The following is a 22,854-nucleotide window of genomic DNA, read 5'->3' on the forward strand; positions in this document are numbered from 1 at the left end:
TTATTTATTTTTAATTATTTTTGTAAAAGTTTTTTTTATTTTTAATTTTATTATTCAATCCTAATTTATTATATATTATTTTTTAATTTAGTCTTTATTCTTTAATTTTCATTTTTTTTATTGATCTTTTTATAAAGTTTTATTTGTTTTTAATTTCATCATCAATTTTAAATTTATTGTATATTATTTTTCTAATCTAGTCTTTATTCTTTTGATTTTTTTAATTCTCTTGTTAAAGTTATTTTTTTTTATTTTACCTTTCAATAAAAAATTTATAGTTGCCATTTGGTTTATTTTGTATTTTGGTTTTTATTCTCGTTCTTTTAATTGTTATTTTTTTGTTTTTGATTTTTTTCTTTCTAATTTTATTTTTCAATATTTGATTTGTTGGGAATTGAGTTTCATATTTTTTTTCATGTAAGGTGCTTGTGCTTGTGATCACAAGTTTTTAAAGGTTGACATTCTTCTTCTTTTTTAAACTTTTTTTTTGTTTTTATTGTTTGACATAACGTTTTTTTTTTTAAAATAGCTTTATAGTTTTCTTGAATTTATTTTTTATCAGGTTATTTTGATCTCATAACCTAAGTTATGGGTATGACAAGTTAACCTAAATATTTTTTTTTTAATTTCATGCTTTCATGACAAGTTAACCTATATTTTTTTTTAATTTTTTTTATTCTTTCATGTTTAATTAGTTGAAAATTGAATCATATAATTTTTCTTGTTTTAGAAAATGACTTTTTTTCTTGAATTATTGTGGTTGTTTAAATTGTTTTTTGCTTGGATTGTTTACTATTATTAATTTTTTTATCATTTAATTATAATAAAATCAACTTGTTTGATTGGTCATTGTTATAACTTGAGTTATAAATATTCACTCCTTCTTTAAAATATATTTGTGACATCTAAATATTATTTTTCATGATAATAATAATAATAATGTAGCATAACACATGACCATGTCTAGCACAACTAATTCTTACTATACATTTTGTGTGTGTTTATATTATAATAGCTTCTACATTAGTGTTTTGCAAGAGACGGATTAAAAAAATAGTTATAAATTATAAAGTTTTTCAGACTCAAATTTTATTTTTAAATTAAAATAAAATATAGTTTTAAGTTGTGAAATCAAATAACTTTGAAAGTGATGTTCAACCTACAAATATCTCAAATTAATCGATTCTATTTGTTTTTGTATTTTAAAAATATTTTTGTGTTTTTTTGATACATTTTAAATAAATTTTTTTTTTGTGTTTTTTTGATTATTTTGATGCATTGCTATGAAAAACATTTTTTTAAAAATAAAAAAAATATATATTATTTTAATATACTTTTGAATAAAAAATACTTTAAAAAATAATCATAATCACACTTCGAGACAAGCTAATAATATAAAAAATAAATGACAATAAAAGTTTAAAGAAAAATATCCATTAAATCCAAACATTAACTAGCGTAGCCCTATAATTATAATTATGAACTCAAAACATAATTTAGGTTGAGTTTACTGTAAATAAAATTTTTATCAAATCAAATCAATATTGTTTTATTTATTTATAATTTGTAATTTAAATTAATTTATTACTTGTTGAACATGCTTGCAACCCAAATCTTAGGTTAAGTCAACCCTAAATTAATTCTTATAATGTTATCCTAACATGAAAGCATAACAAATAGTAAATAAAATTATAGTTTATAGCAAGCCATGATAAATAAAGAAACAATCATACAGTTTTTTTAATTCCTATCATCATCAATCTATAAAATCAATAATTTAGACTCGAAGCTAGTCTTATTTATATAAAACTATATAAATTATTGGAATCTACTTGATTTAATTTTTATAAAACTACTCATTAATTAACATTAAAAATAAAAAAATCATATAATTATCAAAAATATTTTCAGAATAGCATATTATACATTTTGGATGCATATTCTATATATAAAAAATCCTAACCATCCTTAATGTTCCAATGAAACACTATTATTCTTATCTCTTTATTTCCTAACTTTATTAGCAAAATAAGTGATTAGTAAACTATAAATTAACAAAATATACATAATTCAACTCCTATCCTATTATAAACTTGAAAATAACTTAAGAGATCTTAATAAAAATAATATTATAGATGTTTTCTTGCTTTCAAAGTTTAATAAAAAAAATTTCAATATTCTTTTTAAATTTTCAATTGATTTAAGTTAAAAAAACCAGAAAACATATGTATTATCCAGAGTTAGCTTGAAGGCTAGAATCAAATCACACGGTACCGTTTCACCAAACCATTAAGTACTTAAATACTCTCCTATCTCTGCGAAAAACCCAGACCCAGAACTCCCAAGGAAGGGAAAAAATGGCTCCCAAGAAGAAGCCACAGAGAGGCAGCAGCAACAACAAGGCATCCTCTTCGAAATCAAAATCATCTTCTAATTCCGGTCCAAGACTCCAGATTTCAGCCGAGAACGAGAACCGCCTACGCCGTCTCCTACTCAACTCCACAACCACTCCGCCTGTACAAACCACCGCTACTGATAACACTAACTCTCTCTCTAAAGCACAAAAAGCGAAAAAGCTTAAGAATATTTACGAGAAACTCTCCTGTGAAGGCTTCTCTAATGATCACATTGAACTCGCTCTTTCTTCTCTCAAGGTAGTTATTTTTCCTGTTTGCTTTCTTCAAAAACAGTGCCGTTTTATGAAATTTTGTTTTTGGATAGGATAATGCGACATTTGAGACCGCGCTTGATTGGTTATGCTTGAATTTGGCCGGAAATGAGCTTCCTTTGAAGTTCTCTGGCGGAACTTCTCTCAATTCCGATCGAGGTGAATATTTTTTATAATTTTATTTAGGTATAATAATGGTCCAATTTATGATTTAATTATGTCTATATATGTCTGTATTTTTTGGAATGTTGTTGACGCATATTTTGTAGGGTCTGTTAGTGTGGTATCGACTGCCAGGGAAGATTGGGTGCCTTATGTGGATTCGTCTAGAAGGATTGAGGGTGAGGAGGAGGAGCAACGAGTTTTGGTTAGAGCCAAGGCGCGGTGGGATGAGGAGGATGGTGATGGTAATGTTCTTGATTTCCGCCAACCGTCGCAAGCGGATTGGATTAGGCAGTATGTAGAGCAACAGGAAGAGGTATGCGTTAGGAGAGCTTTTTTTTGTTGCTTGTTATATTTTTATATGCATCTATTTTGTTCTTGAAAACAAGGAAAGTGATGGGGGATTTTAGTACTTTCATGGGTTTTGCCTACTTAACAATTTTGCTAACTGAAACTGATGGAAGGATCAAATTGAGAATCCTGATATGTTGGGGTCCTAATTGAGATGAAAAATAGGCCAGGACATTTTTGAGGTTTGCCCAACTTTGTTTTAATTTGTGTTTAATGGTTAATCATGTACTTGTATGGTTCATGAAAATGTTGCTGATGGACAGTGCTTCAGGTTTGTTTTAGCTGTGTTTTTTTTTTTTTTCCTTTTCGAACTTCATTTGAGAAAAATTGTTGGAATACAGTCAATGAATCAGGAATTCTGTCGGTATTGTAAAATTTGCAGGAGGAATCTAAAACTTGGGAAGACGATTCAGTTGATGGAAGTTTCACCAACAAGGTCCATAATCCTTTTCTCTCTGTGTTTTAATGTTTTTCTTAAAGTACTATGACCAATGTTAACTTTTCTTATTTTGAGTAGAGGAATGTAAATGGCTAGTTATGTATGTCTGATTCGCATGCATATGCCCTCCCTTCCTCTTTCCTCTTGTCCACGCTTCCATGGGGTGGCTATGAGCTAAGGCTTGTTTTTATGTTGGTGACTAGGAATTACCAGTACATACTTAACTTTGGAATATCTGTAGGTGGCAGTTTTTAGAGATAGTTGTTTTTTTGGCTGTTAGGTTGCCTTCTTAAGCAGTTAACTTTATGAAAGCTGCTGAAAAGCTACTGAGATCATTGTGTTATTGACTATAAGTTGCAGGATGCTAACTTGAAAATCTTGTGATAGTTATATTCAAGCTAGGGCTGTACTGGTGCATTACCAAGGTGTTCTGTCTCTGATTTAAAAAAATAAAAAATTTCAATTCAGCCTACCTGTTTGGTTCCTGATGCTGTCATATGGAGACTGAGTCTGAACAGCTCCAATCAATAATCTTGAAATTTTAGCTCCAATAGTGTATTACCAAGGTGGGGAATCTCTATATATTATAGTTTTTCCCTTTTGTGTTTGTAATGGTGTTTTTCTGGGGAAACTGTGTCTGTCTTTTTATGTTCTCATGTGTGAAAATTACTGGTTCTGGCTAAACCTTAACTTGATGTGATGGGTTGATTCATGCTATTAATTTCATTTTTGATGATAACATGCTGGCTTCCTGGTTGTATAATGATTTTCATCTTACTAATAAGTGAATTTCACACCAAGTTACTCTTTTGTCATTTAATATTATCATCATGATTCTAGCTTTAATTGCTTGCTCCAACAGTGTGCTTAATTAGTACACATGATGACTAGTCATATTATGTATATGGTATGCGATTTATAATTTTCAGAGAAACAATATTTTGGAAGCTGAAGAATATTTTGGAAGCTGACTTTGTTTGATTGGTGTTTATATCCTTTTGTCTATATTTTGATAGGATCCACAACCAAGAACTTATGATGTTATTGCCAAAGAGTACCATGCAGTGCGTTTGGAAGCTACAAAGGCCAAGGAAAAAGGGGACAAGAAGAGCCAAGAACAGGCAGGCCATGCTATCCGCAAACTCAAGCAAGAAATGTCTGCTCTAGGTTAAATCTTTTTTTTTCCTTGATTTGTATAAAAACATGGTCATTGTTCTGATTTCCATGACCTGTATTGCATTCATTGATCAGGATTATCACTTGATCTCTTGGAACAAGATTTTGGGCATCAGCATGTCTCTGAGGACATGTTTTCTACTTCCACTCCTTGTGAGCACCTTGAGGCAATAACATCATTGGACGTGGAAGGTGATTCCACCATTGTTGAATCAATAGTTGATGAAAATGATTTGGAAAGTTCAAGCTCCATTGGTTTTCCATCGAATCTTGTTCCCTCTAGTGTGCCCCTTAAGGGAGAGATTGTCTCAGAAGAATTGGAAGATGTGGAGATTGGCGACTTCTTCATAGATGATGCATCGTCTAATGATGCTTTAGCTCCTGGAATATTGGAGTTACAGAAGAGGGAAAAAATGAGAGAGCTGTGTAGTGAGAAGAATTTAGAGAAATTAGAAGGTATCTGGAAGAAGGTACTAATGTCTGAAATATAGTAAACTTGTTAGGATAATATTACCGATGTTGGATCATAATGCCATACATGATACTCGGTCCAAAATTCATGCATTTACTTTTTTTCGAACCTCAGATCTCTTAGAGAATATCTACTATGCAGTGAATTCATTCATTTATCTTTTTGTTGTAACTGGATGATTTGAGGACAATTTGTGATGCATTAAAAATGTTGTTGTTTGTCCTAATGGATTCAAACACCAAACTTGGATATAACGTCTACTTGATAATAGTTTAAATTTATTTATCTATTTTTTTTTAGTCTCATGTCTCTTGGAGAACATCCACTATGAAATGAACTTGGAAAGGATCTTATTATTGGGTGATTTTGGCTGTAAAATATTTAATACAAAGTGCTTTCTACATAGCTGGTTTCTTTGATCTTAATGGATTTAAATTCCCTTCATTCTCATTTCATTTGTTTTTGGGAAGATTATCCAGTGGCAATTACTATATGTTCTCCTTTATTTGCTTCCTTTGTGTGGTTGTTTGATATACTTCTGTTGCAATTGTCATCTCTTCATTTGCTATTTTTTTGATGTAGTCAAAATGATTACAGGGGGACCCGCAAAAGATTCCTAAAGCTGTTCTTCACCAACTATGTCAAAAATCAGGCTGGGAAGCTCCAAAATTCAATAAAGTGCTTGAAAGGGAACTACGTTTCTCTTATGCTGTTAGCATATTACGCAAAGCTAGTGGGAGGGGCAAGAGCAGAAAAGCTGGGGGGCTTATCACCCTTCAACTTCCTGATCAGGATGAGACATTTGAATCTGCTGAGGTACTTTCCCCTTATCCTGCCCTTATAATTCATATTCATAATTCATATCACTCTATTGGTCCATTCTGTGAACTTGGCATAAGGCACAATTTAAGTGAATTGTGAAGTGGTAATTTGGGAGATGCTTGAGTGTGTGTTTGGTAATGCGGTGCAAGTTGCTTTTCAAGAGTGCTTTTCAGTTGAGAATTTATCAAAATGACATTTTTCAATTTTTTTATTTCATTTTGACATTAGCACATCAAAATCATTGAAAAAAAACCTAAAAAAGCATCGATTTAATACCTTTTCTGGCAAAAACCAGTTTGAAAAGTATTTTGAAAAGTTGGTCCAACCAAAAAAACAAACACTCATTGGAGAGTACTTATATGCCCGTTCCACTTTTAGAGTCCTCTATAAACCCTTTGCTTGGATCTTCCTTCACATGAATGTTCACCTCTCCAGGCTGTAGTCAAGGAATGCAATAATGTTGTCAAACCAAGTTTTCTGCTCAGGCCTAATTGTAATAGAATCTCACAAGGGAATAAAGAAAAGCTAATGTGTCGTCATTTTCAATCGAGAATGAGATCCATGTGTTTTCTTAGCATCCTGGTGCAATAAATTTTGGATTCATTCTCCTCCACACCAACTATTATGATTGAATTTCTTTCCAGCATCGCAATGATGTTCACCTTTTTTTTTGGGCAAGGGGTCAGGTGCCTTCTTTTTGGTTCCTTTTGCAAAGTGCAAGTGGGAATGAGAGTGGAAATGTCAACACATGTCTGTTAATTTGCAATCTTTAATGAGTTTGGGTGTGCCTTTAGGATACCATACAACTATCAAAGGATTGAAAAGTGGTGTACAACAAGCAGGTTTTACAACTGCTATAATTGGTTTTGGCCGAGGAGTGAGGTGGGGTGTTGCCCCTGATTCCAAAAGCTTTACCAATGGTGAACTTCATGGGAAGCTGGGCTTCAATGCTCTTGATATTTACTTGATAAGGTGACATTGGTAAAAGCAAGTCTGTGAGGTGCTGACACCTAGCTGGTTTGAACTAAAGATAGGAACATTTTATCTCCCTGAAAGGCCTTGAAATTATAAACTTCTATTTTGTTTTAAAAGCACGTGCTCCCATCATGCATCTACTATACCCGTGTATCCTTTCTCTCTCTCTCTCTGATGGGACCCCCCCTTTCCTCCTTGTGTTTTTTTCCTCCTCTCTTAGTTTGTATTTATTTTTTACTAGCACGTCTCTCTACCCATTGCCCCTTTCTTGTTTGTCTCTTCTTACAAGCTGTGTGTAATTATAATTTAGCACATCCCACAAAAAAATGACAGCTCCCAATGCTCAATTTTGATTTCCTTCTTAATGTATTCTGCTAAATTCTTACACGTATACGTATATATTCTTGCTGTATGATTTGACAGTTTATATTTCACCCAGTAAATTTTTCTGCAGGGGTATTTCTAGATATATCCCAGCATAATTAGTTTGGAAAATATCATAATTGGTTTATTCCCCTTTAAAAAATGTCCTAATCTGCCATTGGTTTTGGCTACTGTGTGCATTTACCGCGCTACACATGTGTGGTATTAATAGCAATCAAGCCTTTTTTGTATTTGTCTCTAGTTGAAGAGAGTTTATAGCTAGCATCACATCAATCTGATTAGTGGAGATTTTTAAGGTTCAACTTTTGTTTGTCATCAGTTGTCTTGGCCCTGAAACTCTGGTGCTCATCATCTGGTTCCATCCACTCTCCCCACCCCCCCCACTCCCACATTCATCAAATTTAGGTTATAAAAAAAAATGATTACCCAGATAGAAAAGAAAAGGAAAAAAAGAAAAAAGAAAAAAGAAAATAAATTGGATGTTTAGAGATTGCTGTTATGCATTTATATTTGGCAATTTATTTGGATTGCAGGATGCCCAGAACAGAGTTGCAGCATTTGCTCTTCATCAACTCTTTCCTGATCTCCCTATTCACCTAGCAATCATCAACCCTTACTCTTCTCTTGTTTTGCAGTGGAAACGAGGTAATTCTTTAAAATCTATGCCACAAAATTGAATTAATTGAAGTATTTTCTGTATTGGTGGGAGTTTTTGAGCAATGCAATAATTTACAAATACTTATAGGGGAAACATCAAAAAGAGTGGAAGACAGTGTGGAGGATCGAAGGGCTGGTTTTGTGGATCTATTATTGAAGGCAGATGGTTCTAGTTCATCTGCTGTTGATGCTACAACTAGCTCTCAAGAAACTTTAAAAATTACTGACATCGAAGAAACCAAGGATTCTGGTGCTGATAAAAAAGTAGACAGTATGTTCTTTCTTGTTGTAGTGAATTTCGCAGTCAACATCCTTTACTGATTCACTGTCTTTTCAAATTTGATTTCTAATAAAAAAGGGTATCCTTTTTTATTTGGTTTACTCTACTGCTATTTTCAAACACAAATGGCTGAACATGTTTATTTATTATACTCTTCTTCTTTTTCCCTTTTATCATATTTCCATATATGTGTTCTAAGTCTTCTCCTACTAGTGAATAAAAGGATAATGACACCGTGGAATAATGGTTAATATTTAGAAGGATTAAACTAATCTTTAAATTCTTGAAATGTTTTGGACAACATATGGCAAATTGTGAGTATGCTTCCATACTGAAGTTTATGTGGCAAATTGTGAGTATAAGTCAATAGAATGAAATTTGTACTTCTATTTTGTTATCATTGGATTTTTAATTTTTTTTTAATTTTTTACCATTGCATGTCTAGGAAAAAAATATGCCAAGGATGCAGAAAGTTCTTATTTGAGACAGGAGCAAGAGTCTAAAAGGAAATTGAAGAAATACAAGGTTGGTGTGTTTTGCTCTCCATTCCTTTTGTTTTGTTGTGTTTGTTGACTGCGATTCCTATTTTATATTTATCACAAATATCAATGGAAATGTCATGGTTTAAGCTATTATGTTGGTAAATGGTCAGTTGTTTTGTAATGGAACATAGTTTGTCTATTCCAAATCTTGTCAATACCATTTGTTCTCTTCCCATTCACACCCCCCCCCCTACTCCTTTGAATATCTGCTTCTTCAGGTGATCTTTCTCTCGCTCTCTCTCTCTTACACATTACCTCTATGCTTTAGGAAATGCTGTGCTCTAGAGCTGCACTTCCAATTGCTGGATTGAAGGTTGATATTTTACAAATGCTGAAGGAGAATGATGTTCTTGTTGTTTGTGGAGAAACAGGTTCTGGAAAGACTACTCAGGTCTCATATTCCTGGCTACGATATATTCATTCACATCTTAAAAAAAAAAACATTAGTCTGCACACAACTCTGTTCTTGTTTCCAGTCTAAATTAAAGAAAGAAGTTGGTGCACTTGAAAGGGTACTTTTTTATTTTGTTGATCTTCTTGCTTGGAAATGGTCATACCATGTGTTCCCTAACTCACCTTTGTACAGGTCCCACAATTTATACTGGATGACATGATTGAGTCAGGTCATGGTGGAAACTGTAACATTATATGCACACAACCAAGAAGAATAGCGGTGGGTGCATGCTTTTATCCTCAACTGTATTCATTTCTTAGATATATATCTTGTTTCATGCTATTGTTATTCCAAACTTATGGTGCCATATTATTCTGTCTAGTTCACCCAATCTCAGAAGGCTTATCATATGGATGCAGCTATGTTTTTGTGTAATGTAGGAAAAGAGGAACAGGGGGTCGTACAATGACTGTTACCGGAGAAAACAAGTTTTCTATAAGATTAATTAGGATCTAGAAGATAGAATCTAAGGTTGAGTTTTCTTAAGAGTGGACCATTGAGAAGTTTCCATGGCTGTCCTCAGAGAGAATTGTGATAATTGAACAGGGAGTGTTCCCTGTTTGATATGGTCATTGGGTGCTTATAAATGGAGACTAAACGCCCATGGGCAATAAGAGTGTTTCATGTTTCCCTCGAGCTATTGGATCAGTGGGAAAGCTAGAATGCCAAGGACCAGTTAACTGATGATAATTTGTCAAGAATAGATTGTTTGTGAGGTGGTGTGAACAGTAGGCAGGTGATACCTTTTCATATTACCTTTGAATTTCTAGATGTCAAGATCGAGCAAAAATCCATCCTTTCCTCAATGGCAATACAGACGCAATGGATGTGAATGAATATGATGTGCTGTCTTTGTGGTTATTTGGAGTTTTTGGATGTAATGGAACTAAAAAACTACTCCTTTTCCAAGAAATTATTGTGGGACAGGACCCTTTTATAGCTTTTTTATGGTGCTTTGCATTTGTGGTGTTTCCAGAAGTGTCTTTTGCTAATATCCTGTGAAATTGATTGCTTTCATTTGATAGTTCTTTCCCTTACCTTTTTATTTATTTATTTAGTATGATACCTTATCTCCCTCATGTAACATTTTTCTTCTTTATGGTGCTTTGCATCTGGGGTGTTTCCAGGAGTGTCTTTAGCTAATATCTGGTGAAATTGATTGCTTTCATTTGGTAGTTCCTTCCCTTACCTGTCTTTCCTTCTTTCTTCCGCTTTTCTTTTCTTTTTTAATTTAGGATGATACCTTAACTCCTTCATGTTCTTCTTTACTTCTTTTAATCTTTTTCATGAGAAAAATATAAAGTGAAAATCCCATGATTGGGAGCCTCCAGATCCTTGATGAGCCCTGTTACTTTATTTGGTGACTTTACAATGAAGGTTTCTTCGGTCCCTAGTCATGTTGATGCAGTCCAAAGAAAAGAAGAATCAGAGTTTCTATCCCTTTATCTGTAATTTAGTAAATTGAAAAGTTTTTATTTTGGTAGATTTCAAGGACCCCCCTGAGGTTTTGTGAGGTGTCTCAATTATTCACTGATTTTTTTTCTCGCCCCTCACCAAACATTAAGAATTGTTTGGATTACATCCATTTGTCAGTTACAGTTAACTTGTGAAATGAGCCTGACTAATTTCCTGGAATGGTGAATTACAAATTCTCTCCTTTTGAGGTTTGGTGGTTGTTACAACTTTTTTCACCTACACTTGCAAATGGTTGTCATCTCATGCTTATAATGAAATACTAATCCAGTAAAGCTCATTTAGCACCATGGTTATTATTTTCTGCTTCTCTGATTGTATTAAGGAATTGCATGTAAGCCCTATGTACTTGTTATCTACAATTTGTGATGCTGCATCACCATGTAGGCTATATCTGTCGCTGAAAGAGTTGCTGATGAGCGCTGTGAACCTTCTCCTGGTGCAGTTGGTTCTTTGGTTGGCTATCAAGTTCGGCTTGATAGCGCAAGGTCTTAATCTGCCTTGTCTATTTTTTCTGTTTTTAATTATTTTATGAATGCACTAACAAGAAACTCATAATTCTGGCCTCATTTCTTTGGATGCTATCAAATTGTTGTATTCAATTACTTTGTTGCAAACCCTCTCACCACATATGCATACATACTATCGAAATTATCATTTGTTTCAAGATTCAATTGAAATATCAAACTAGGATTTTTATTAGTAAAAAAATCAGTAAATATGCCAATTCATGTCTTATTATTGCTCTTGGAAAGTGTCTAGTTTTTATTTGCTTTTGAGATAAGAGAAGCTAATGGGAAGCATTTGTTTGTTTGTTGGTTGCTCTCTCTCTCTCTCTCTCTCTCTCTCTCTCTCCCCCGTGTTTGTGTGTGTCCGTTTGGGTTGTAAATGGTTTGCTGTGCCTGGGTTTTTAGGCAAAAGTGACACTGAACAGAAGTATTGAATTCCAAGTGAGCAAAACCAAACCAAATGAAAGAAAAAACTGAATACAACCAAATAAAGTTTTCTTTTTGGGTTCTGCTTGGCTTTATAGGCTTGGACTAGAATATTTGCAGTTCATGTTCGTTTAGATACCCTACAATGCCTAGTCAATTGGGGCTATATGAATATGATAAGTCTAACCAACTTGACTCATTATTTTACTTATAGGTTCACAAAAGCAAAGCCATAGCTTCCTGAAAGATGCTTAATATTTCTTAAATATGGATATAATCTGATGCTCCTATTTGCACAAAATGACTTCAGTTATGATTCTCCTGTTGCTTACATATTCACCAAAACTCACACTTAAAGCTACACAATTTAAGTACCACATTATTATATTATCAAAAAAAAAAGTTCCACATTATTATTAAATTTGTGTTTACATATTGATTTAAGTTTTAAACAATTGTGCATGATGATCTATGTCACATACCCCTTGCAATTGGGCAATCAAGAAACAAATGACTCTGAGATTATCCTAATATTATATTGAATATTGAATATTTACTATTGATATTGATTTTTTTTTCTCATGCTTTATTTTCCCAGGAATGAAAAAACAAAACTTCTCTTTTGTACAACAGGCATTCTTCTAAGGAAGCTTGCGGTATGCCCATTATTTAACTTAACTCTGTTGAATCCGTGGTTCTTAAGTTTGTCCCAAATAATGTTTCACCAACAAATATTTAGAGGCCAATTTCTTTGTTTTTCTGGAAGTAGTATATTATAAGAATTATTTAGGATTAATTATCGGTGATATGAAAGATCTTCAAGTTTTGAGGACAAGTGTTTATAGCTTTGCATATTAGAAAAAAAATATTTGGCACTGCATTTTCATATGCATGGCATTATCTGATTATGGATCTTATAAATTGCAGGGGGATAGGAGTTTGAGTGGAATAACACATGTCATAGTTGATGAAGTGCATGAACGATCTCTTTTGGTGAGTGAAGTTTAACATAGTTTTAGTAGTTTAATTTCTTGATCTCCTGGATTTTGAAAAGTAGTTTCGTTTGGATTCCTTCTATTTTAGCACTCTTACTCATGTATGTGGTGTTCCTCTTCAGTGCTATTTTCATCAAGTTAGTTCCCTACACAGAATTGAATTATAAGGTAGTTTGGTTGCATCTTGTTGGAAGCACTGATTTTTCATATGCAGAAGGCATATATAGTTGGCTTGGCTAGTTTGTAAATGTTAATAGCATATACAATACCCCACATGTTGTCATTCAAAATGTCACCAGGCTTACTAGTGGATGCCATTGATGCAATATGACTAGATTTATCATGTCCATTAGTCACTGCGATTCACAATGTATGCATTGCTTGAATTTTAAGATTCCTCTGTTACTAGCCTTCTCAATTCCTCATCTGATATCGGAAAACTCTGATATGTGGGACTCATCATCCTGCTCGTTTGGATTGTGAATGTGTTGCTATTGGTTCATGTGATCCAGGATTCAGACACATGTCTAGGTGGGATCACCACTTTGTTAACATGGCTCTACAGTCTAAGCACTCCAGTAACCTGTGCATGATGCTTTGATGCTATGCTGACCTTGGTTTGTTGACATTCATGTGATTTCTGTGTTATGAAAAATGTGATGCTTATGAGCCTTTTCTAATTTGCTTTCATAGTGTTTGATAATTGATGTTTTGGAAACCTTAGCTGGGAGCATATTTAGTATCTAGAAAAGGAAAACTGAAGGAGCAATTTGTTATCACGATTTGTTTAACATGGGTTAGATTCACATCTTTACGATTTTTTCCCCTCTTTTTCCTGAAGCATTTCTACTGCTGCTAAATCTGGGAAGTGCCTAATCAGTACTGGTTTCTTTATTTTCTATTTTATTTGTTTACTTAGTTTGTAATAGACAGGGGCCTGTTCCCGGCTAAAGGCAGTTATATCAGAAGAACCAAAAGTTGAATTAAACAAAATTAATCACTCTTTTCCTGTGACAGGGTGATTTTCTACTCATTGTTTTGAAGAACCTGATTGAGAAGCAATCTTCTCAAGACACACCAAAACTTAAAGTTATTCTTATGTATGTTTGTTCATTTTCAGTTTTTTCTTAGCACTTCTGTTTTTCTATAATCTTGCATGTGTTCTTATTTATTCAATCACTTTGTTCAGGTCTGCCACAGTAGATTCAAATTTATTTTCGAGGTACTTTGGACAATGCCCTGTACTTACTGCTCAAGGCCGTACACATCCCGTGACAAATTACTTTCTTGAGGATATATATGAATACATCAATTACAACCTGGCTTCAGATGCTCCAGCTGCTTTAAGATACGAAACATCTGCAATTGATAAGGTGCTTAAACATTTTTATTCCAGAAAGTGGTTGTTGTTTTCATATTGTTTTGCTGCTTTATTCTATTTAATTTCCCCTAATCTATGGTTTGATCTTTGTTTTTTCTGAAATGTTCCATATTGTGCATATTCACATAGTAATTCAGTAATCATGACCATGTATACCTCTCTCTCGACTTCTTTCTATTCATCTGTTACTCTTTTTGGGACCTGAAAAAGGAACAAAAACTGAGAGCAGAGGAGATGCCCAATGGACAGGTTGCTGGGTGTGATGCAAATAATATATACCCATATTTCATATTGAAGACCCGTAATTTTTACTAATCACTTAATGATGAAGATTTTTAAGTTTTTATCATTGCAGCATAAGGGAAGTATGATAGAAAGAAGCTAGTAATGTATTTGTTTTTCAATTTTTTCAACTTAGGTAATGTTTATTATTGCATAATGTGGTTGGTTCATTGATGATGGTCATGATTGCTTGGTGAGTAGGATACTGACGTGGATTGTCTGCTTTAATCTATTCCATTCTGTTATTCACTTTGTGTGTTTGTGTGTGTAATTTGTTTAATCATCATGACCTTTTTTCCCATCTCCTACCCCTGCCCTTAACAGTTTCAGGTCTTCAAAGTCAGCTAACATGTTTCTTAAAAATGTAGATAACTCAGCTGTATAGTGATAGTGATTCTGTTCTGTAGCGTACTATTGGAAGTTGAACCTCATTAAAATAACAGTACAGCCAACAATGAATACCCTACAACTGCAATAGCAATAAGTGGGGAAGCAAGCAGATGAATCTATCACATTTGTCTGGTTGAGGCAAAGAGGAATAAACCATGCCTACATGTTAACTCTGGTTTTCTTAAGATGTGTAATTTATGTTGCACTGGGTTTTGCATTCTCATCTTGTGTATGGTTAAATGGCTTAAAATTCTGTAATAATTTAATTTGCTCCCTATTAATGACTTCATTGTTATTTAAGCTGATTTTAGCTTGTCATGTGCATGACACCTGCAGAGTGGTCCTGTAGATAACCACAGAGGGAAGAAGAATCTCGTTTTATCTGCATGGGGTGATGATTCTCAGCTTTCAGAAGACTGTATTAACCCCCATTATATTTCAACTAGCTACCAAACTTACAGTGAGCAAACACAAAAGAATTTGGTAAAGTGCTAGTTCTGTGTAGTGGCTTAGAGTTCAGTCCATTTACTTTGATGCTTTTTTGCTTGCTGAATGCTCATTCTTTTTTACAGAAAAGATTGAATGAAGAAATCATTGATTATGACCTTCTTGAAGACTTGATATGTTATGTTGATGAAACATGTGGTGAGGGTGCCATACTCATCTTTTTGCCTGTAAGTCTGTTCAATATTTTTCTTTCATCAACAACTGAGTGGCTTCGTCTTATTCTCTTCAAGAACTGTCATTCTTATACAATTTGTGCGCTATAACAGGGCGTGTCTGAAATTTACATGCTACTCGATAGGTTGGTTGCTTCTTATCGATTTGGAGGACCATCTTCTGATTGGGTTCTTCCTTTGCATTCATCTATAGCATCAAAGGACCAAAAAAAGGTGTTTCTATGGCCTCCTGACAACATACGCAAGGTAACTTAAAGCCAGTTATTTTTGTTCGGTCATATTCAGGTTTGGGTTCATAAGCTGTGTCTCCACCCTAAATTATGATATTGTAAAATTACAATGTTCATTTCTTAGACTGGCAGGGGCCTTAAGACATGGCATTCATATGTTCATATATTCCTATAACACAGGCAAATCATAAATGATATAAAATATAACAAAAGGCAGATATACTAATCAAATAATAGAAAGATAACAGCTTTTATAACTTGAATATATCAAGCATGAAGGTTTGAATGGCATGCCAAAAACTTGTTTTACAAATGGGAGGAGAAAGAAACAAGAGATCAAATGACTCATTTCTTAAGTTGTTGCTTTATACTTGGTAAAATTAGGGATCTCAAACTCTGAAGCTTTTAAAGTGGCTGACTAACGGGATACCTGGAGGTTGATCCAAACGAAACCCTAAAATTTTGGTCACTTTGGGTTAAAATTTAGATCTGTGATCCTGTTTTCCAGCTGGGTTAGGCTGGTGGGTTGAGTTTGCAATTGTTGCCTCCATTGTTTGTAGCAAATGAGACCACCCTGAGACCAGCAAATGACCTTTTTGATGTGTCAAAAGCAATTAAAAGCCTTTCATGGAAGGTGGGTTGTCAGACCATCAAGCATGTTCTTCACAGAGGAGGCTGGGAAAGAAACAAGATTTCCTTTTTGTAGAAGGGGCTTGTACAGTTTTGAAATACACCATTATTAGTCATCAATTGAAAATCAAACAGCATATTATTGGGAAAATTATTCTGTACAACTGGATGTGGTTACTATAGAAATCAAATAACCTACTCATGTGACTTATTTTAAATATTTCTAGAAGCCATCACCAAGAAATGATGTTAAAATTGGATTTCTATCTTAGATTGGCAAGGACCATCAGTGTGCGAATCAAGTTTACCATGTCCTAGAAATTGTATGATAAAAAGAATCGCCTGCAAGATAAATAGCTGGAAAAAGTAGCACAAATTTGTAAAATGGATATAAAGAGAGAATGAATGAGGTGGTTGTTTTATTGCAATTGCAATGAAATCAAGAAGGTGAGGCTAAGAGTGTTTTGACTAATGACAGAAGAAAGGGTGGAGTTCAGATTGACAACTACTCCAATAAAAAAAAAAAAAAGAATAAGAAAGCTAAAAATATGGATAACTTTTGTTCAATAGAAGCGGGCACGACACTGACTTACCTAATTTGTGAACAAGTTCACAAAACCCTACAGGAAAGGGTAAACTTGAGGGGATACAGAAGAGAAGAAAAGCTAGCTTTTTGAAAGTTGAACCTTAAGAAACCTTGAGGAAATAAGAGAAATGTAAGTGCAGGGTAAGTAGCCTGCCATAATGCTGGTATATCATGGTGCTATTCTTCAACTGATTAAGTGAATGCTTGATCTTCCTAGTAGCTTGCCAACACCTCTCTCTTGGGGGTGGCCCTTAAGTTTCCATTTGTTTTGGCCATTGATATATGAAATAAGAATTGCTAATTTTTGCTTTTACTTTATCCAGGTTATTATAGCCACCAACATTGCAGAGACAAGTTTAACAATAGATGATGTTGTATATGTGATTGATTGTGGAAAACACAAGGAAAATCGTTATAATCCTCAGAAGGTTTGTGCATTTCTTCTTGTTTTTCAAGGCAAAAATAGTTTGATTAAGAATTATCAAATTTAAAGAAGTAACATCGAGATATGTTTGATGTATTGTGGATAAGTTGGAAGTAATATTGAAAATAGTTTATTTCCTAATTAGATGCACTCGCCTATCTTACATAAAATTTCAGTGCATGGACAATTAATGCTATTCTTCAGCTGTATGGCCTACATGAAGAAAACAGCTATGTTTACTTATTTATTTTTTAATATAGATCACGTTAGTTTCATCAAGTTAGATTTATTATAGATCGTAAATCTGAATTAAAGAACCAAAAATTATTGTTCTGGTTTATGTTCATTTTCTAGGGCCTTTTCCTTTAACTGCGTTAAGAATAGTGGTTGGATTTATAATTATCCTCTCCTATCTGGAGCTCTTAGAGGTCAGTTGTCATTTTGAATGTTGAGATGTTATATCCACATGTTTGTTCCTTTTTTGTGTCTGTGTGTCATTAGTAATTGATGAAAATAATATGCTCCTGTTTAACTCCATTTTCTTCTTACCTCCTTACTAGTAAGGGGTATTGAACCATGTAAGAGAACCTTAATGTTGTGCAGCATTTGCACTCTTGATGAGCTATTATCTGGTACAATGATACGAATCTTGAGCTGGCAATCATTGACATGCTGGCAAGAGTCTTGAGAGAAGCACCTCATAAAAGAATGCTGTAATTCATACTGTTTTCCTAGATCCTTCTTCTGCAAGACCATAGTATTGCTTCCTACCACCAAATGCTTTGATCAACATTGAGTCTTCGCAAAATGTTGATAGAGCAAGTTTAGGATCTAATACATCTAAATCTTCCATGGTTCATCAACTTCTAGAAATTTAGTCTTTACATGACCTTAGGACTTTCTCTTGTTAGAAACTCTTCTTTTAATCATGAGATTGGCAGTGGCATTTAGCTACTTCTAAAGATCATCTTTCATCCTTAGCAGATATTCAGTGTAATTGGAAACTCTTTTCTTAGAGCGTAGAGTATGTTTCTCAATTGGAGGATATGCTATTCTCTCATTTTTTGACATTATTTCCTTTCTTATAAAATTCACCTTTTATAACAAGTAGCATTATCTTCCAAAAATTAGTTGTCTTATTCTTGAGGAAAAGGTCAAAGAAATCAGGTGAAGAAAAGGTATGGTCCATAAATTTCATTTTAACTCTCATGTCAAATGTATATCAAAACAGCAAGCATTTTGCTATCAGCATTTTTGATTGGTAGTATTTTTAGACTATGCAAATTGTGCTTTAAAGGTTGCTCAAAATCGATATATTAACTAATTTTGTGGAGATGGCTTGGCCTTGAACTGTGATCTAACATACATTTCTGCATGATAGAGGGAATAGGATCTCTCCTATTAATTGGATTTTATTCTTCTTATAGAAAGATTGGAAAGCATGCACATTATAATATCCTGCTGTTCCAAAACATATAATGAAAGAAACAGGAACTCTGCATGCTAAATTAATCCAAAAACCTCCAATTTTCCATTCATACTATTTCCTAGAAGTACACTGTCTCTGATAGCATCTTTAATTTTGGATGGCTTAATTATGTGATGCCACCAGCAACAAGATCAATGATGAGAGTTATTATCTAAATATACTTTCTCAAACTTAAGTGAGATCTGTAATATCTGTTGCTTTAGAAATTGACAAGCATGGTTGAAGATTGGATATCTCAAGCAAATGCAAGGCAGCGCCGAGGGAGAGCTGGACGAGTGAAACCTGGAATTTGCTTTTGCTTGTACACACGCCACAGATTTGAAAAACTCATGCGTCCTTATCAGGTAGATTCTGCATGAAAATCCATTAGACTTTTGGTACCTATACCTGTGATTTGTATTCTGTCTTTATTATGTCATTAAGCTTTCTATTCATGATTTTTTTACTGTCATCTTACCTTGTATCTTTTCAATGGAAAGGTTCCCGAGATGCTTCGGATGCCGTTAGTGGAGCTTTCTCTGCAAATTAAATTACTTTCTCTGGGACACATAAAGCCATTTTTATCCAAGGTAACTAATTCTATCTTTGGTTTCTAGATTATTGATGGTTTGATTGATAAGATCTTGAAGCTGATTTTGTTTGCCATTATTTTCAGGCTTTAGAACCTCCAAGGGAGGAGGCTATGACTTCTGCAATTTCACTGTTATATGAGGTAGGTTTATCTTGTTTAAACTATGGTTCTAACATGCTCTTGTCAACTAGAGCCATATATGCATAAACATCTGTCTTATATGAGTGCTACTTGCTGCTTCACTCACATTAACTTTCTTGTTTCATGTGATATGTGATTGTCAACCAATCAACACTGGTCTTAATCATTCTTACGTTAAAATCTTGGTCTTTTCTTCATTTTCTTTCTATTTTTCATTTAGATACTAGGGTGGGCTGTGCCCAGGGTTTTGAGGGGATTGGTACAGTACTTAATATCATGGAGACTATGGAATAGAGGTGTTTTCCTAATGTCCAGTAATGTGGACAAATTCTACGGAGCAGTGTAGGGAGGAAGAGTTAGTTAACATTGACTTAGCTTTCCAAAGGGAGCAGATATTCTTTCGTCACAGAAGTTCTCTCTGGAAAAAAACAAGAGACTGAAGGTCTTAGAGCTAAAGAGAACGAAGTATAATTTTGGTCTATCAAGACTTAACTGGTGCAACATATGAGAAGCAGTAAGCGAAAGTAAATATGCTTATTTTTTGGGTTATTGTGGTCAGAATATTGTCTAGCAGAGTTGTCCTCCAATAGGAGGTATTTTTCAAATGTTTTTGCTTTTAAGAACCAATCCTTACTTCCATCAAGGAAATTAAGAATCAAGATCCTTTCTATTTAGAAACATCCTCAACAGATCATCTGGCACACAACTCAATATGACCTTTCAAAGAAGTTCAGCTTGTGGGTTCAAAGAGTTAGGTGAATATTGAAGAAAAATAATCATCTAAAGTTTCCAATATTAGAAGTGGACGAACAAACTAACTCCTTACATTTATTGGATTGGTCTAGATATATTGCTTGCAGTTTTTGTTCTTGGCATTTGTTGTTTATTCTTTTCCTTTTCAATTGATCTTATCGTGTACTTGTGCTTGAATTTTAATTTACTGGACTGCAAACAGATATGAACCTTTGTTATTGGTTTCCAGCTAATTTTATATTGCACTGATTGCTTCAATGAGGATTCAAATCTTGTTACTCTTTGTGTCAGTTTATTTAAATGCTGTTAGATAAAGTTTAGGCTGATGTGTACCAGTGATAATTAAGCAGTTTCCTATGGAACCTTCTTTACTAAAACTTGGTAGGTTTTTGTAAAGCTTGTTTACCAACATATTTGTTGTTCTTTTTACATCTACACTTGGAATTCTTAGGATATGCCTCAAATTCTTATTTGGTTCTGGTTTCCCTTTTTGTGAAATTTTTTTATTTGTTTAGGATCCTTCCTAGTGAAAGCATTCAATGTTAATCTGTATAAGTAGATGTAGATGCTAGTTATCGGCTTTGAATTTTTCCTTTAACCTAGTAGGAATTTCTAGCTCTTAAAGGTTTTACTATTTTGTTAATGAAATTTATTGTGGATCTGTCATGACTGGGATTTTTGTGACCCTAGGTGAAATGAGATTCTTCTTCTATGATATGGTGCTGTTCTCTTAATTTGAATTGATTGGAACTTTTTCTCTTGGTATTAAATATTCAATGGAAGTTATGCTTATTGCAAGTATTTTCCTTTTGCAAAAGAATAACTAGCTACGTGTTGTAATGCTTGTAATTTACTTCAATTACCTTGCCATTCTCAGGTTGGAGCTTTAGAAGGGGATGAACAATTGACACCTCTTGGACATCATTTGGCAAAACTTCCTGTCGATGTACTTATTGGAAAGGTGTTCATCAAAAACTTTTTATACCTCTTATATTCCCCCCCACCCCCAACAAAGAAAAAAAAAAAGGAAAGGAGGAAATTGACAAAGCACCCAGGACTGAGGACTGAATCCTAGAGTCATCATCTGTTTTGGTTAGGCACAGCTTAGTTCAACAGTGTCAGGAAGTTGTAGGCGCCTCTGTTCTTTTTTGTAGTTCTTATTTGGTCTATTGTGTTAGGTTCTTTTGCCTGAAAGTGTCTGCTTGTCTATGAGAAGTTCTCATCTTCAGATTTTGTATTATTACAAACTTTTTCAACTTAGGTAGCAGCAGCCATTTTTGAAACAGAAATGGTTACCAGAGAACAACTCAGGGGGTGCTACCCCACCCCCCAAGTTTGAATTTTTTTTAGAACCACTCTTGAACTTGTACAATTTTTAAAGGGAGTTTCATGGAATGCAAACCAACCACCCAACTCCCCAAAAAGAAAAAAAACCTAATGAATGTGCTAATAAGATTTATGATGCATACGTGTATTATACTGGTTAATGTTTGCCCCCTAGCCTTTCAGTTGTTACTGCCATTTATTTCTCCTCTTATTTGTCATTTCTTATCCTGAACTCATTTTTAATAGATATTATTTTGGTTGACATTTTTACACCCACGATCCTTTTTTCAAGAACTTGTTTTGTTGTGGAGCATTTTATCTATTACTTGGGGATATATTGATTTGAAGTAGCAAGAGAGTGCAGGCTTAATATAAGCAAATATGATCTGTTGAGGCATGAGGTTGAATGTCTTAATGTCAGGGCTGATTTTTGAAGACGAGTAGAATAGAAGGTGCAGCCGGGGGAAAGAGAGATGAAAACATGCTTTTAGTCATAAGCCAAACCTTTTAGATTGGATGATGAAAGATAAGAAGTTACAGCCTTTGAACTGTTTCCTTTCCAAGATAGACCTGGGAATTCCAGACAATAAACTACCTCAAAACTGCCAAATAACATCTATTGGGAGGAATTTAAAATTATTCTTTTGATCTAATCATAGAAGTGCACAAAACTCATAGCATAAATGCCTATCCTGAAACTGATATTTTCACACAAAATATGCCTTAATTTATAAAACCACTCAAGTATAATATCCATTAGATATTTTGATATCAGACCAAAGTGCCACTCAAAATGAAGATATAAAGTTGTGAGGACTGCTATTTCATGGAAGTATTTTTGAATTTCTTCAGTGGCTTTGACAAAGCCTTTATGACCTAAAATTTTTGGTATGTATGTGTATTTCCTATGTCTTAAAATGGATGTCATGTTTAGTGTATTGATATGCAACTGTCAGTATCAATTCAATAGTGGATCTTTGTGTTTGTAAATTCTTTGGTTCAGTTTGCTACCTGTATTTGTATTATGATTCCAATGGATATCTGATTTCAATAAGCTCTTTATCTTGGTTTATGCTTGTAACTTTGCAGCTTGTCCTTGAGGCCTCTTCTAGTGTAACATTCTTAAACAATTTTTTTTTTGTTTTTTTTTTTTTGCTGGTGTAGGCTAGTACTAGTTAGTTGGATT

At 33.8% G+C, this 22,854-nt stretch overlaps 1 protein-coding gene across 4 annotated transcripts in view; it reads left to right on the forward strand.

The window, feature by feature from the left end:
• The first annotated feature begins 2,310 nt into the window (after positions 1 to 2,310).
• LOC105128387 (RNA helicase family protein) overlaps positions 2,311 to 22,854 on the forward strand; it is a 28,649-nt gene continuing 8,105 nt past the window's right edge. For 3 of the 4 annotated variants that reach the window (XM_011030020.1, XM_011030021.1, XM_011030022.1), the window contains exons 1-25: positions 2,311 to 2,654; positions 2,722 to 2,827; positions 2,938 to 3,146; positions 3,564 to 3,617; positions 4,637 to 4,787; positions 4,872 to 5,266; positions 5,866 to 6,084; positions 7,983 to 8,094; positions 8,195 to 8,377; positions 8,832 to 8,911; positions 9,197 to 9,319; positions 9,515 to 9,601; positions 11,243 to 11,343; positions 12,389 to 12,446; positions 12,718 to 12,783; positions 13,803 to 13,885; positions 13,975 to 14,158; positions 15,175 to 15,321; positions 15,411 to 15,512; positions 15,612 to 15,764; positions 17,288 to 17,392; positions 19,081 to 19,221; positions 19,357 to 19,446; positions 19,533 to 19,589; positions 21,220 to 21,303. In XM_011030020.1, coding sequence (XP_011028322.1) covers positions 2,358 to 2,654; positions 2,722 to 2,827; positions 2,938 to 3,146; positions 3,564 to 3,617; positions 4,637 to 4,787; positions 4,872 to 5,266; positions 5,866 to 6,084; positions 7,983 to 8,094; positions 8,195 to 8,377; positions 8,832 to 8,911; positions 9,197 to 9,319; positions 9,515 to 9,601; positions 11,243 to 11,343; positions 12,389 to 12,446; positions 12,718 to 12,783; positions 13,803 to 13,885; positions 13,975 to 14,158; positions 15,175 to 15,321; positions 15,411 to 15,512; positions 15,612 to 15,764; positions 17,288 to 17,392; positions 19,081 to 19,221; positions 19,357 to 19,446; positions 19,533 to 19,589; positions 21,220 to 21,303 — 3,387 coding nt within the window. In that variant the 5' untranslated portion in view covers positions 2,311 to 2,357. Of the gene's footprint in view, positions 2,655 to 2,721; positions 2,828 to 2,937; positions 3,147 to 3,563; positions 3,618 to 4,636; positions 4,788 to 4,871; positions 5,267 to 5,865; positions 6,085 to 7,982; positions 8,095 to 8,194; positions 8,378 to 8,831; positions 8,912 to 9,196; positions 9,320 to 9,514; positions 9,602 to 11,242; positions 11,344 to 12,388; positions 12,447 to 12,717; positions 12,784 to 13,802; positions 13,886 to 13,974; positions 14,159 to 15,174; positions 15,322 to 15,410; positions 15,513 to 15,611; positions 15,765 to 17,287; positions 17,393 to 19,080; positions 19,222 to 19,356; positions 19,447 to 19,532; positions 19,590 to 21,219; positions 21,304 to 22,854 lie in introns of those variants that run through there. The other variant, XM_011030023.1, reaches the window with a different exon arrangement.

Source organism: Populus euphratica, unplaced genomic scaffold (assembly GCF_000495115.2).
Source record: "Populus euphratica unplaced genomic scaffold, PopEup_1.0 scaffold14.1, whole genome shotgun sequence".
NCBI classification, from domain to species: domain Eukaryota; kingdom Viridiplantae; phylum Streptophyta; class Magnoliopsida; order Malpighiales; family Salicaceae; genus Populus; species Populus euphratica.